General features: G+C 41.3%; 1 protein-coding gene across 1 annotated transcript in view; it reads right to left on the minus strand.

The window, feature by feature from the left end:
* Positions 1-344: 344 nt before the first annotated feature.
* Positions 345-12,899, minus strand: part of DHX35 (DEAH-box helicase 35) — a 75,696-nt gene continuing 63,141 nt past the window's right edge. Inside the window, exon 22 of the mRNA XM_017668115.3 lies at positions 345-1,547. Coding sequence (XP_017523604.3) covers positions 1,503-1,547 — 45 coding nt within the window. The 3' untranslated portion in view covers positions 345-1,502. The remainder of the gene's footprint in view (positions 1,548-12,899) is intronic.

Consider the following 12,899-nt stretch of genomic DNA (forward strand, 5'->3'; position numbering starts at 1 on the left):
TGTGAATCCTGTACCCTTTCCTCCCTCCACCCCAACAGATGCTTATTAGGATCAGCCCCAGTCCTGAACTCTGACCTTGCTGACCTTGCTATAGAAAAATCCCCATCAGCAAATGGCAAGAATTAGCACCTCTCCGGCTCTTCACTTAAACAATGTCTAGCGGTTTGCTTTAATAAGGTCTTGAGTGCATTTGACCCCACTATCTTGCTTAATGGGGCTTCCTGTGTCCATGTGACCCTAAAAGCTAATTAATGCTACAGCATCAGGTTTCTTAGCTAATGCGAGGCCCCCACTTGGAAGAATTAATTAGATCATGTTAAAATACAGACCACGAAAACCAGAGCTGGGAGGGAATACATTTACTTGAGGTATAAAGGTTTACTATTTTTAACAATATCACTATTATTTACATGTTTATAAAATGGAAATAAAAATGACATACATGTTTGGTGCCAAAAGTGGCACATCAAACTAACATTAGTACAAAAATAATTTTCAAGCTACGTGTTTTTTAAATAAATGTCATTGAAACAGTAAGGGGGAAAAAATCTGTCGGTCATGTGTTGGAGTGAACATCATCCCAGCACTGGGGCAACACTGAGACCCGTGCCTGCTGGGAGGGCCGCCCCTGTATGGTTTCCTGAGACCCAAGCAAACAGACCAAAAATGAATACCTAAGTTCTGGTCCTGAGCAACAGAAGCTTAGAGCCTCTAAACCGCTGTGACTTCCTACTGCAGAGGATCCCCACAGGGTCCGAGCTGATGAGCTTTCACTAGTGCTCGGCTAGTGGCGGGAGGACATGGTATCGTACGCAGAGAGAAAGCTGAGCCCACTTGGGAAACAGAGAAGTCCTTAGCCAACAAAGAACAGGGCACATGAGTCCTCTCTGTGGATCCCAATCCTTGTAAGTCTGGCTGCAGATAAACAGGGGCCAGGGCAGAGGGAAACAGAAGCTGCTTGGTTTGGAGCCCCTGTGCCACCAGCCATGCCCCGTGGTGGTTCTGGCAGAAATGTGCAGTGTTGCCAGGGCCTCATCCCTTCAGAGACAAAGTGGACCTCCTTGGTTGTCGGAGCCGTGGCCCCTCCAGGGAGAGCAAAGCCAGCCCAGCAAACCCCATCCACCCACAGGGGGCTGCAGCTGTCTGCCTAACTTCCCTCTGTGTTCCCCACAAAGTGGGGCCAGGGCTGGGCCGGCTGGAGGAGGCATTCGGGGTGTGTGAGGGTGCCGAGTGAGCAAGGAGCACAGCTCTGCCAACTCCTGCTCTGTGGGGGTGCGGCGCAGCAGGACACCTGTCCACGCACAGATTCCTCCGGGATCCCAGCAAGGAAGGCAAGTGCTGAAGGGGAGCAGAAGGATGGGGCTGGCACATGGACTGCAGCCCACTTCGGAGCAGCTGAAGGTTCCATATGAGCCGACACCAGCTCACCACCTTGGGCTGGGGGAGCAGTAGCATGGAGGAAAGGGCACCGAGCAGTCCCTGCTGCTTCAGGTGAGCTTGGCTCACTGGTCCTGGACCTTGGCCCTTTTTGCTTTTAGGGACAGGTGCTACGAGAGAAGAGAAAACATCTTAGTTGTGGTTGGTTAGACAAAAACCAGACTTCAACATAATCCCACATAAAAGACCAAATCAAAGCTTCTACCTGGTCCACACCTTCTCCGGGAGTGCCCTGCCCCCCAGGAAGGAGTCTGGAGGGAAAAAGCCCAAGTGACCAACAAAGGAAATGGGCCTTCCATGAGCCACAGGTCACACGGGGCTCTCCTGTGGGATGCTTCCATGAGACATGGCTCCCCTCTGCCCCAGCCCACAGGACAGCTTTGTCGCCAAACACCTGAGCAGGACGCTGGGCTCTGGCCAGACATCACCCCAAGTCTCCATAGATTTCTTGAGAATGGTCAAGAAAAGGTATCCTCTCCTAGGACCAAGAAAAACCACCACTTACCAAGCATCTCCGTGTGCAGGTGCCTGTACTCAGACCCCGCCCACACAGAATCCCTTGCGCACCCAAGCACAGGGGAGACACACAGGAAGAGGATGCCTTTGCCAGCACATTTTTTGTTCAGACATGTGGCTCTCTACCAGTATGAGTAAGACAGGAAGCGTTAACACTACAAATGTTTAGGAATGAGGGATACAATCATTCTTTACATTTTAAGGTAAAGTCAAAAGTGTTGGAACCCCAAATTATGCATTTAAGGCAAAGTGTATAACATAGCTCTTAGTGAAGAACTTCTGTTCACCAGCTGAGGTATCCCTGACACCTCCTTAATAATCACACATAAACAACCAAGAGATACCTAAGGCATATCACCCTAGCATGCAGTGGGATCTCCACGTGAGCAGTCCCCAACCCTGACTGCCAGCAGAGCAGGCCTGCCGATTCCCAGCACGCTCAGTGCCCAAATCTTATGACACCCACGTGGCCTCCAGACACAACCCCCTTCGCCAACATGGAACTGCAGGGCCTGAAAGAATGCAGGGTGCAAAAGAAGATACAACACACCACCAGTAGAACCTCAGAGGTGACTGAGTGAACAGGACACAAATCTAATGAGCTGCAAGAAGCCACTTTCTATCTGCTTCTGCCAGACAAAGGAGGAGTACAGGTTCTCACGAAATCCCTAGTTACGAGGAACTCCAAAGACATCTCTGAGAATCGGGAAGAAGCAGTTACGGACTGGAAGGCAAATCTGAGCAGGTCACCCTGTTTTTCTTCTCTCCAGCTGTGGGTCTTGCTGAATTTGTCTGAACTCTCTCCTACCTGTATTATGCCTAATATGACCCCTCCAACTAATGTTAGCCACCCAGTCTTAGCTTGGGAATGGGAGATGATGTCATTATGTCATTATGCTTGAGGGAACATTTTTTGGTGCTCAATTCTGAAAAGAATGTCGAGTATAAACAAAGCCGATTCTGGACCATTTCAGGCCTCTTCACAGAGTATGAGTGACGTTTTGGAAAACAGTGGTAATGGAAAGACACCAGAGGTGCCAGGAACAGAGCTGGGGGTGATCTGTGGGCTGTGGATGGTTGTGAGGCACTACACTGCTCAACAAAGGAACATTTACCATACATGGGCAACCACTGAAGACCTACACGGCACTTGGAGAAATCAGTTCATTTGGCCAAGTTAATAGTAGAAGTACTACCATTGGACTGTTTACTTAAGGAGGGGCCGTTGCCCATACAATGAAGCTGTTGGACCTGGTTTTTTCTAAAGGTGTCAGCCTCTCTAAAAATGTTCTGATCAAGGCAGTGATCAAAGTGGAGTTCATGAGCTGAAAAAGAGACACTGGAGAGAAGAGATAAATGCATAAATTTTGGACTCCATTTTCTCCAAACTTCTGAGGTTATCTGTGCTTTAACTTTGTGGGTTTGACCTAAAGAAATTATAATTTTGAACTGAGAAGAAAAATGACTCCACTTCTAGATTAATTCTGTTCTCCAAGAGTCTAAATGAATCCAAGACCACATCAGGATTATCCTTCTCTAACTGCTTGCACTGTATCACTTTAACAAGCACTTCTACAACTGCACCATTTTCCTCATGCTCCAGGATGTATTTCCGGTCACTTCCTTGGGCTCCTGAAGTCTGCTGCTTTCCACCTGAGAGGTTTTGAGGGAAAAGATTTTCTTTCACTTTAGGTTTATTCTTATCAGCCCAATACAGCAGAGACAACACATTTTGCATTTTTATCAGTCCCTACAGCTGATCTCATGCCTAGCTGAAATATCTGTACAAAGATATGTGAAGAACTATATAGGTTTGAAATGCACAGGTTTAAAATATGTTTGACTGGGTAAAATTTAAATATTATAAAAAGATTTTAAAAGGATAATTTCCCTTGAAATTGCTAGAGGGGGAGGGATGAGAAAATCCTTCCATTTACAGGTCACAATAAGAATGTTTCGCAGAGCAGAGTATGTGAAATAAACAAGTGAAGCAGGACTGTGGCACCTGGTCAGTGCCATTTACGGCAGGCAGCATTCCTCAGTCCCTGCTCACTGCTGCCAGGCAGTAACTGAGGCCCACTATCAGCAGATTGAATGTTTCTTTCAAGAGAAACTTGAAATCCATATTTAATGTAAAACCTCCCAATTTTAAATGTAGCAATTAATACAAAATTTGTCTTGAAAACAGTGCAGTCTGGTCATAACCCTAACAAAGTAAAAGGGTTTGGACTTTCTTTTCCATGGTAAGCAAAGGTAAAAGTAGACAAAATAGCCAAAGCAAAAGTTCTCAGGCATTGGACAACAGATAGCACAAGGCTATAATCCTTCATAAAAAGGAAATACTCAAGTGAGTTCCACATTTATCCCAGGTCTCCACCTGGGCCTCCACACCTTAGCATAGGGAAGTAAATCCTAAACAGAAAACAACAGTGTTGCTGGGTAGAGGAAACAGATCACAGTTCAGGGCTGCTAAGAAAGCTGGAATTTGCAGGACAGGTCATCAGAAAAAAAGAATTCCAGAAATCTACACAGGGCTATCCTTACATCCTTCGCTGATTACTAAGATGCACCTGTGCAGGCCAATATTTGATAAGGCTGGCTGGGAATAGTTACTGGGGAGTTGTGAGCTAATATGGAGGTTCTGGAGGTTTTTACCAGGGAGACACTGGAGTTCTGACCAGCCAGAGTACAAAGACCTCTCTGACGGTCCTACACATTTAGATGACACATCAAAAAGCCATGTCTGAGGAACAGGGCCACTCTAGACCAGCCCTATTAAAGACTAAAATCAAGCCTCAATGGAATTAAACTAATCTGTGAGTATTAACTGTCTACTAGAAGAAAACTCAACACTCTAAGGAAAAGACAAAGTCCATACTCTTCACAACATAGCTTCTATAATGTCTAGCATATAACAAACAATTACTAGACAAGAGACACAGGAAAATGTGGCCAGAGCTGACAAGATGTTCAATTAGTAGACAAGCCCTTTAAAACAGCTCCTATAAACATATGTTTCAAGATCTAAAGGAAAAAAAACGGAATGATGAGTGAACACATGAGAATCTAAACAGAGAAATAAAAAACTTAAGGAAAAACCAAATGAAAATGCTAGAATGGAAAATACAGTATCGGAAATGAAACATCTTCTGTATGAGCTAAAAGCAGACTGGACACTGCAGAAGAAATGGCCAGTGAAACAAACTGGGGGCAGGTCAAGAGACTACCCAAACTAAAGAAAAAAAAAAGTAAGAGCATAGTCCCAGTGACATGTGGGACAATATCAAGTGCTCAACATGTATGTAAATTGAAGAGAGCAGAGAAAAACTGGAGCAGAAAAAATATTTTAAGGAGTAACAGTCCCAAATTTCCCAGACATGATGAAAAGATACATTAGCACACAAAGTCAGTAAGCTCAGTGAACTCCAAGAAGGAAAAGCACATCATAGGTCAAACTGCTGAAAAACCAAAGATAAAGAAAAATAACTTAAAAGCTCCCACATTATATACAGAGGAATAACAAAAATGACTGCTGGCTTCTCAACAATTCAAATTAGAGGGCAATGGAATAATCTCTTTAAAGTGCTAAAAGGAAAGCAAAAAACTTACACAAAAAAACGCTTTTGACCTAGAATCTAAATACAGACAAAATATCTTTCAAAAATGAAGGTGAAATAGACATTTTCAGATAAGCAAATGCCAAGAGACTATTTCACCAGCAGACATACACTAAAACATATTAAAGGAAGTTCTGGAGGGGGGAAAAAGATGGCAACATGAGAAGTCAAGCAGAAACCTCCTCCCAAAATCACATAAAACACGAAAAGACAGCAGATAAAAACTAATCCTAAAAAAGCAATCCAAAAGACTGCAGAACAGACTGCCTACCTCTGGGAAAAAAGAGAAGACGTCACAGAAAAGGACAAAGTAGCAAAGCCATAACTCGGCAGGACCCAAGCCCTGCCCCCTCCCCAGCCCACAAACAGGGGGAAGATAAATGGAGCGGAGAGGAAGTAGAAGCCTAGGACTGCTGAACAGCCACCCCTGGAGATGTGCTCTGGGAGCACAAACCCACATTACATGGTGCTCTGGAGATGAGTGGGGTTGGAAAACAAAGATGGGTAGATCACTCAGAGAGACTGAGATTCCTGTCACTTGTAGAGAACAGGATAAAAGAAAGGCAGGCACTATAAAAGACTTTCCAAAAGCAAGAGGGGTACTAAAGGGGAAAAGATTACACAGAGCTTGCTACTCAGGAGAAAGGGTATGTGGACAAAACAATCTCAGCACACTCAGCCCAGCAGGTTGGGAACTCTCAGAAGCTTGAGATGATGCATCCCCCCGGCTGGCAACACAGCCCTGAGGCTCCCCACTGCAATATGCAGTCTGCAGCTCCTTCCTCCCAGCAAGCACAGTTCCTGCCATCATTCCAGGCCAGCCAGAGGGTGGCCCTGCCCATGGCAGCTACAGGGACGCAGCACAAAGCCTCCTCCCTGAGCACACGGCACCCTGGGACTGGCAGTGGAGGCAGGCACTACAGCCAGGAAGGCAGGAAGCCCTCCCAGCTGAGCACTCTACTCCCCACAGGTGCCAGTTCTCCTTGCCTGCAACCCCCACCATTGCTACAGGCGCTCAGCAGTGCCAGAGAGTAGAGCTTCTAGGCACTAGAGGGTACCACCTACACAAAGTTATTATTCCACAGGAAACAAGAAAAAAAGGAAGCGGCAAAGAAATTTGGTCCAAACAAAATTATAAGCAAAAACGCCAGAAAGAGGGCTCAGTGAAACTCAAATCACCAATCTTCTTGATAACGATTTCAAAACAAAAAATCATAAACATGCTCATGGAGCTACAGAAAAATATTCAAGATCTCAGGGAGGAATTCAATATAGAGATAGAAATTTTGGAATATACAGTATCTGAAATGAAACATAGAATGGAGAAATTTACAAGTAGATTAGATGAGGTAGAGGAGATGGTAAATGAAATAGAAATTAGAGAACAGGAAAACAAAGCTGAGGCACACAGAGAAAAAAGGATCTCTAGGAATGAAAGAGTAAGAGAGCTGTGAGACCAATCCAAATGGAACAATATTCACATTATAGGGGTTCCAGAAGAAGACAGAGACAAAGGGACAGAAAGACTCTTTGAGGAAATAATTGTTGAAAACTCCCCCAATCTGGAGAAGGAAATAGTAACTAAGGTCATAGAATTGCAGAGATCTCCCAACACAAGGAACCCCAGGAAGACAACACCAAGACATAAAAATAATTAAAATGGCAAAGAGTAAGGAAATTTGGAAGTATTGAAAGCAGACAGACAGAAAAAAAAGATCACAAACAAAGGAAACCCATCAGACTATCATCAGATTTCTCAGCAGAAACCTTACAGGTCAGAAGGGAGTGGTATGATATATTTGATGCAATGAAACAGAAAGGCATCCAACCAAGAATACTCTACCCAGCAAGATTATCATCTAAATTTTAAGCAGGGATTAAACAATTTCCAGATAAGCCAAAGTTGAGGGAATTCACCTCCAACAAACCATCTATACAGTGTATCTTAAAGGGACTGCTCTAGATGGAAGTGCTCCTAAAGCTAAACAGCTGTTACCAGAAAAAATAAAACCACAGAAAAGGAAGTAGGCCAATTAATTACTAAGCAAATACAAAATTAAATCAACTACTGACAAAGTTAGTCAAGGGATAAACAAAGAGTACAGAATATGACACCTAATATAAAGAGTGGAGGAGGAAGAAGAAGGAGAGAAAAAAGAAAAAAAACCCTTTAGATTGTGTTTGAAATAGTATACTAAGTGAGTTAAGATAGACTGTTAGATAGTAAAGAAGCTGCCCTTGAAACTTTGGTAAACAAAAATCTAAAACCTATAATGGCAATAAGTACATATCAATCAATAATCACCCTAAATGGACTTAATGCACCAATCAAAAGATATAGAGTTACAGAATGGATAAAAAAGCAAGAACCATCTATATGCTGCCTACAAGAGACTCACTTCAAATCCAAAGACACACACAGACTAAAAGTGAAAAGATGTAAAAAGATATTTCATGCAAATAATAGGGAGAAAAAAGCAGGAGTAAGGTACTTATATCAAACAAAACAGATTTCAAAATGAAGAAAGTCAAACGAGACAAAGAAGGACATTACATAATGATAAAGGAGTCAGTCCAACAAGAGGATATAACCATTATACATATCTATATGCACAATATACGAACACCTAAATATGTGAAACAAATGCTAACAGAATTAAAGGGGGAAATAGAATGCAATGCACTCATTTTAGGAGACTTCAACACACCACTCATTCCAAAAGAAAGAGCAACCAGACAGAAAATAAGTAAGCAGAGAGAGGCACTGAACAACACATTAGATAAGATGGGCCTAATAGACATCTACAGAACACTCCACCCGAAAGCAGGATACACATTCTTCTCAAATGTACATGGAATGTTTTCCAGAATAGATCACATACTAGGGCATGAAAAGAGCCTCAGTAAATTCAAAAAGACTGAAATTGTGCCAACTAGCTACCAGACCACAAAGGTATGAAACTATAAATAAATTATGCAAAGAAAACAAAAAAGGCCACAAACACATGGAGGCTTACATGCTCCTATATAATCAATGGATCAATGAGCAAATTAAAACAAGAGATCAAGCAACATACGGAGACAAAAACACCAACTCAACAGCCTAAAAATCTGTGGGACACAACGAAGGCAGTTCTAAGAGGAAGTATATAGCAATACAGGCTTACCGCAAGAAAGAAGAACAATCCCAAATAAAGTCTAAATTCACAATTAATGAAACTAGAAAAAGAAGAACAAATGAGGCCCAAAGTCAGTAGAAGGAGAGACACAATAAAGAGCAAAACAGAAATAAATAAAATTAAGAAGAATTAAAAAAACAGAAAGAAACAAAGAAACCAGGAGCTGGTACTTTGAGAAAATAAACAAAATAGATAAACCCCTAGCCAGACTTATCAAGAAAAAGAGACTGCACACACATAAAAAGAATCATAAATTGGAGGAAAAGTCACGATGGACACCACAGTACAAAGAATTGTTAGAGAATACTATGAAAAATTATATGCTAACAAATTGGTAATGTAGAAGAAATGGACAGCTTTCTGTCCAAGACTGACCTAGGAAGAAACAGAAAATCTGAACAGACCAATTAACAGCAATGAAATCGAACTAGTAATCAAAAAACTACCTAAGAATAAAACCCCTGAACCAGATGGCCTCACTCATGAATTTTATTAAATATTTAGTGAAGCCCTCATACCCATCCTCCTTAAAGTTTTCCAAACATTTGAAGAGAAGGGAATATTTCCAAACTCATTCTTTGAGGCCAGCATCACTCTAATACCAAAACGAGACAAAGACACCACAAAAAAAGAAAATTACAGCCCAATATCCCTGATGAACATAGATGCAAAAGTACTCGACAAATATTAGCAAACCAAATTCAAAAATACATCAGAAAGATCATCCCACCATGACCAAGAGGATTTAGCACAGGGATACAAGGATGGTACAATATTCAAAAATCCATCAACATCATACACCACTTCAACAAAAAGAACAAAAAACCACATGATCATCTCCATAGATGCTGAAAAAGCACCTGACAAAATTCAATATCCATTCATAGTAAAAACTCTCAACAAAATGGGTATAGAGGGCAAGTATCTCAACATAACAAAGGCCATATATGACAAACCCACAGCTAACATCATACTTCACAGTGAAAAGCTGAAAGCTTTTCCTCAAGATCAGGAAAAAGACAAGTATGCCCACTCTCACCACTTTTATTCAACATAGTACTGGAGGTCCTAGCCATGGCAATCAGAAAACACAAAGAAATAAAAGGCATCCTGATTGGCAAGGAAGAAGTTAAACTGTCCCTCTTTGCAGATGACATGATATTGTACATAAAAAACCTTAAAGACTCCATTCCAAAACTACTAGAACTGATATCGGAATACAGCAAAGTTGCAGGATACAAAATTAACACACAGAATCTGTGGCTTTCCTATACACTAACAATGAATCAATAGAAAGAGAAATCAGGAAAACAACTCCATTCACAATTACATCAAAAAGAATAAAATACCTAGGAATAAACCTAACCAAAGAAGTGAAAGACCTATACCCTGAAAACTACAAGACACTCTTAAGAGAAATTAAAGGGGACACTAACAAATGGAAACTCATCCCATGCTCTTGGCTAGGAAGAATTAATATCGTCAAAATGGCCATCCTGCCCAAAGCAATATACAGATTTGATGCAATCCCTATCAAATTACCAGCAACATTCTTCAACGAACAGGAACAAATAGTTCAAAAATTCATATGGAAACAGCAAAGACCCTGAATAGCCAAAGCAATCCTGAGAAAGAAGAATAAAGTGGGGGGGATCTCACTCCCCAACTTCAAGCTCTACTACAAAGCCAGTAATCAAGACAATTTGGTACTGGCACAAGAACAGAGCCACAGACCAGTGGGACAGATTAGAGACTCCAGACATTAACCCAAACATATATGGTCAATTAATATTCGATAAAGGAGCCACGGACATACAATGGGGAAATGACAGTCTCTTCAACAGATGGTGCTGGCAAAACTGGACAGCTACATGTAAGAGAATGAAACTGGACCATTGTCTAACCCCATACACAAAAGTAAATTTGAAATGGATCAAAGACCTGAATGTAAGTCATGAAACCATAAAACTCTTAGAATAAAACATAGGCAAAAATCTCTTAGACATAAACATGAGTGACCTCTTCTTGAACATACCTCCCCGGGCAAGGAAAACAAAAGCAAAAATGAACAAGTGGAACTATATTAAGCTGAAAAGCTTCTGTACAGCAAAAGACACCATCAATAGAACAAAAAGGTACCCTATATTTGAGAATATAGGGTACCTTTTTGTACACTATATTTGTAAATGACAAATGGTGAACAGTGCAAGGGCACTTGTAATTTGTAATTTGTAATTTGTAAATGACAGATCCGATAAAGGCTTGACATCCAAAATATATAAAGAGCTCACCCACCTCAACAAACAAAAAACAAATAATCCAATTAAAAAATGGGCAGAGGAACTGAACAGACAGTTATCCAAAAAAGAAATTCAGATGGCCAACAGACACATGAAAAGATGCTCCACATCGCTAATTATCAGAGAAATGCAAATTAAAACCACAATGAGATATCACCTCACACTAGTAAGGATGGCTACCATCCAAAAGACAAACAACAACAAATGTTGGCGAGGTTGTGGAGAAAGGAGAACCCTCCTACACTGCTGGTGGGAATATAAATTAGTTCAACCATTGTGGAAAGCAGTATGGAGGTTCCTCAAAATGCTCAAAATAGACTTACCATTTGACCCAGGAATTCCACTCCTAGGAATTTACCCTAAGAATGCAGCACTCCAGTTTGAAAAAGACAGATGCACCCCTATGTTAATCGCAGCACTATTTACAATAGCCAAGAATTGGAAGCAACCTAAGTGTCCATCAGTAGATGAATGGATAAAGAATATGTGGTACATATACACAATGGAATATTATTCATCCATAAGAAGAAAACAAATCCTACCATTTGCAACAACATGGATGGAGCTGGAGGGTATTATGCTCAGTGCAATAAGCCAAGCAGAGAAAGAGAAATACCAAATAATTTCACTCATCTGTGGAGTATAAGGACAAAGGAAAAACTGAAGGAACAAAACAGCAGCAGAATCACAGAACCCAAGAATGGACTAACAGGTACCAAAGGGAAAGGGACTGGGGAGGAAGGGTGGGTAGGGAGGGATAAGGTGGGGTAAGAAGAAAGGGGGTATTATGATTAGCATGCATAATGTGGGGGGTGGGGGAAAGGGGAGGACTGTGTAACACAGAGAAGACAAGTAGTGATTCTACAACATTTTACTATGCTGATGGACAGTGACTGTAATGGGGTTTGTGCGGGGGACTTGGTGTAGAGGAGAACCTAGTAAACATAATATTCTTCATGTAATTGTAGATTAATGATAACAAAAAAAGGGGGGGGATTACTCCCTGACAGGATAAAATTAACTGCAAATCAACGATTAATGCATGCTTTACGTATCCTTAATTTTGATCTATTAAAGGGTATCGGATGATCAACTATGGAAGTACATTTTTCTGATAATATTTCTTTCTCTTAAAAAAAAAAGCAGTTCCTGTGTGGTGATCTCCAATAAGTCCCTCACAATGGTATAAAGGGCATATCAAAGTGTGGGCAAAGGGTTTGTTTGTGTTTATACAGAGGATCAAAGCCTAATTTGGCTACCCAGAAAACGAATTAAGATACGATATGAAGAAGAACTTCCAACATCAACATCCTCTGGAAGAGTCATTCCAGAAGATGATCATCAAAAAACTTCACCAAGATCCTGGCGCTGTTGCAGTTGTAGCTGCATTCATCCCACCGGTTCCTGGACTTGCCATTGGAATGAAGAAGGAGATATCTAAGCTGGCCTGTGCATACAGTAAAACAACAAATTTGACTGGATCTATACTGTCGGAACTCAACCAAGAATTAGGAGAAGTGCAAGTTGCAGTGCTCCAAAATCGTGCAACTATAGACTATCTACTGTTAAAAGAACATATGGGATGTGAACAGTTCCTAGGAATGTGTTGTTTTAATTTGTCTGATTTTTCTCAAACTATTCAAATTCAGTTAGACAATACCCATCATATCATTTAGAAGTTTTCACAAATGCCTAGGGTACCTAACTGGTTTTCTTGGTTTCACTGGATATGGCTGGTAATTGTAGGTCTGCTTTGGTTATGTAGCTGTATTCCTATGATGTTAATGTGTGTACACAATTTAATTAGTAGTTTAAAACCTATACATGCTTATGTTACTCTACAAGAAGAT

The sequence above is a fragment of the Manis javanica genome, chromosome 5 (genome assembly GCF_040802235.1).
Source record: "Manis javanica isolate MJ-LG chromosome 5, MJ_LKY, whole genome shotgun sequence".
Lineage (NCBI taxonomy): Eukaryota > Metazoa > Chordata > Mammalia > Pholidota > Manidae > Manis > Manis javanica.